Consider the following 2,947-nt stretch of genomic DNA (forward strand, 5'->3'; position numbering starts at 1 on the left):
TTAGCACGCCTATTACAGACCATCATCACGCGCGCAGCACCGTGACGGGACTGTACACAGTCCGCGCACTGTGCGCGGTGATACGACGCGCCGCTTTCAAATCAGGCGGGCTTACCGTGGTGTCAGCTTACCTGCCCCGTGTGTCAGTGGCAGGCCGCACCTTTTGACCTTGGCGCGCCCAACTCAGCTACCGCATTAAATGCTGGTAGGTGGAGAGGCGACCCGTAAGGGGCCTCCGGCCACAGGCACGCGGCGGGGTCAGCCCCGCTCCTCCCGCCGGGCAGCACATGGCGGCACCGGACCCCTTCCCGGGGGAAAGAGGGGTCCGGGGCCCCCGTGGCCGGCCGGAGCGGGCTGGCCTGTGATGGTCTGGCCATCACACGTGGCGGCCCCGGACCTCCCAGGAGAGGCCGGGTCCGCAGGGGTTACCCTAGAGCTCTCCCACCCATGTGGGTGTGCAGAGGCCCCGGACCTCACGGAGCTCGGGGAGGGTCCGGAGACCGTGGTCCCAGCTGTCAGGCCCGGAGGCCGTATGCCACGTGGCCCAGAGGCGAGGGGGAGCGTGAATTATGAGAAGTCCCAGAGCCTGGACACCCTAGCAGGAGGTACCCCTATCTGTATGTACCGATAGACAAGAAAACGAAGCATCAGCATCGAATCTTATGTTCCTGGTACTGTTCCAGTGTCTAGCATAAGCTATCCGTTTGTGCATCAGTTTCAGACCTCCATCAAGAAGTCAAAAGGCTAGCAGTTTCTAGCTCGTTCCATTTCCGTCGTCCAATGTTCGATTCGATGCGCCACCAGCAGCCAAGCACGCGCACAAGCTCACATCCCATTACTCGATCTCACCGTCACCATTAACGATGCTCGATGCAACGTCAACCTCAACCACCACCATCCCCGCTAGTACTCACTGTCTTCTCTGTTCCTAGCTAGCTAGATTGGTTGAAGCATCACCATGGCAATGAAGCTTCACACATGACAGTAGTATGACACCACGCCCAGGATCAGGTCCGTGTTCTACTGTCCTGGATGCATCAGCTGCGCAGTCTGTTGGCTCAGCACAGCTAAGCTGCAGGAACAATCATGGGCATGGTGACCACGCGCTAGCGATTCCTCTGGGGCTTTGCTCCTGCGGCGGCGGCGGTCGGGAAGCTGTCCGGGGAGCAGATGTCCGGCACGAAGGCCGTGCTGTCGGGGCCGCCGCCGTGTTGCCAGTGGAGGCCGGAGGCCGTCGGCGGTGAGGGGAGCTCCGGCACCGACCACTGGATCTCCGGCACCTGTCCGAACAGCTCGTTGGCGTCCCGGTCCTCCGACGACGAGCGGTAGTACGGGGAGCCCCCCGCGCTGCCGCCGAGCTTCCCGCTGTCGGCCTGCCGGTCAAAGGAAACACGAGGTCAGAATGCCAGACTAATTGCAAGACCACTAATCCTAATCGAGCAATAAAGATCGCATCTTTGCTTGATTGCCAAAGCACCATCGGCGATCAAACAACAGAGCTTGGCGCTGACCTTGGAGGTTCCGCTCTCGCCGAAGCTGAAGCCGCAGTTGAAGTCGCTGACGCCGCGGAAGAACTCGCCCAGTGGCCAGTCCATGACCCCGCCGGCGACGCGGCCCTGGCCGTGGCCGGCACCGAAAGCTGGCGCCCGTGGGCTCCGCTTCGGCGTGGCCCGGCTCCCCGCCTCGGCGTGGCGCGGAGCAGGGGAGCCGAACTGCTCGTTCACGCCCGACCAGTCCGCGAGGCTCCCCGTGACGCCGGCCGCCCAGCTGAAGTCGCCCTCGCCGTAGAGCGGCGGGGCCGGGTCGCTCTTCGCCGGCGGGGGAGACGGCGGCTCCGGCTGCTCCGGGGCGGGGTCCTCCAGCTCCTGGCCGACCTGGACGCCGGTGAGGAGGAAGCGGCGGTGCGCCGAGACGAAGGCGTTGGCGGTGTGCACTGCGACGTCGCAGCTCCGGCAGAGCAGCGCGCGGTCCTCGAGGCAGAAGAAGTAGGCGTCGCATTCCTGAACCCGCAGCGGAGGCGGATCAGGCTCAGTCCAAGAAACAAAAGCGTCTTGAGGACAAACCAAGATCGAGCACGCACCTGGCATATGTCGCACTTGGGCGGCGACACGGCGGCAGCGCTTTGGCCGCCGGGGGCGAGGAGGGGCAGGCGCTGGTGCTTGCCGGCCAACCGGTTGGCGGCGTGGACCTCGCGGTCACAGCGCGCGCAGAGGGCGGCGTCGTCGGCGCAGCAGAGGACGCTCGCCTCCGCCGCCTCGCAGGCGCTGCACAGCACCTTCATGAGAAACGCCGCCGCCGCTGCCCGCAACGCCGAGCTACCCGCTTCTCTCTCTGTCCGGGGCACGCGCCAACAAGGCGCGAGGGACGAAGCGCGTGGGCCGGGCTGGGAATCGAATGCCAAGTCTGTCCCAATGGCTGGCTTTGCGGGGGGTTGTGGACTGTGGTGAGCGGCATGGGAGGGTGCCGGTGCGGTATTATGGAGGCGCGCGGCGTGGGGAGGAATGGGAATGGAATGGATTCGTGGCGTGGGCGCGGTGGAGGGGACGAAGGGGGCGACGTCGCCGGCTCCTGTTCGACGAGGCGTTCGAGGCCTGATGGCCGCACAAATACAACCGCCATCAAAATCGTCACTTTTATTCGATCATGCTCACAGACGAGTGACCAGTACCAAAGAAGATAGATTGGGACTACTACTGCGGGCACAAGTAGCGATCAATTTTCCATGGGTGAATGTTTATATTGAAAGCAATTTTACTACCCTAAAAATTTTATTTTGTTCGTTTTTAATTCGTCCTGTTCAACCCTAATGAAATTTTTCTCCATTTTTTCTCTTGGGATGTCTTTTGTTTTCTTTCGGTTTTCGTAAAATAATACATTGTATTATAGCCTAGGAAAGTAGTCCGGTGGTTTTCTCTCGTGATTATTTTCTCATGCATTTGAGGGTTAT

At 61.7% G+C, this 2,947-nt stretch overlaps 1 protein-coding gene across 1 annotated transcript; it reads right to left on the minus strand.

Annotated features, from left to right (window-relative positions):
- Window positions 1-649: 649 nt before the first annotated feature.
- LOC112886589 (B-box zinc finger protein 22-like) lies at window positions 650-2,716 on the minus strand. The gene is made up of 3 exons (XM_025952537.1): window positions 2,081-2,716; window positions 1,512-2,000; window positions 650-1,373 (listed from the first exon to the last, which is right to left on the minus strand). Exons 1-3 carry the CDS (start codon window positions 2,279-2,281, stop codon window positions 1,107-1,109), a joined length of 957 nt encoding a protein of 318 aa, XP_025808322.1. The 5' UTR covers window positions 2,282-2,716; the 3' UTR covers window positions 650-1,106.
- Between the last annotated feature and the right edge of the window lie 231 nt (window positions 2,717-2,947).

This window comes from Panicum hallii, chromosome 3 (assembly GCF_002211085.1).
Source record: "Panicum hallii strain FIL2 chromosome 3, PHallii_v3.1, whole genome shotgun sequence".
NCBI lineage: Eukaryota > Viridiplantae > Streptophyta > Magnoliopsida > Poales > Poaceae > Panicum > Panicum hallii.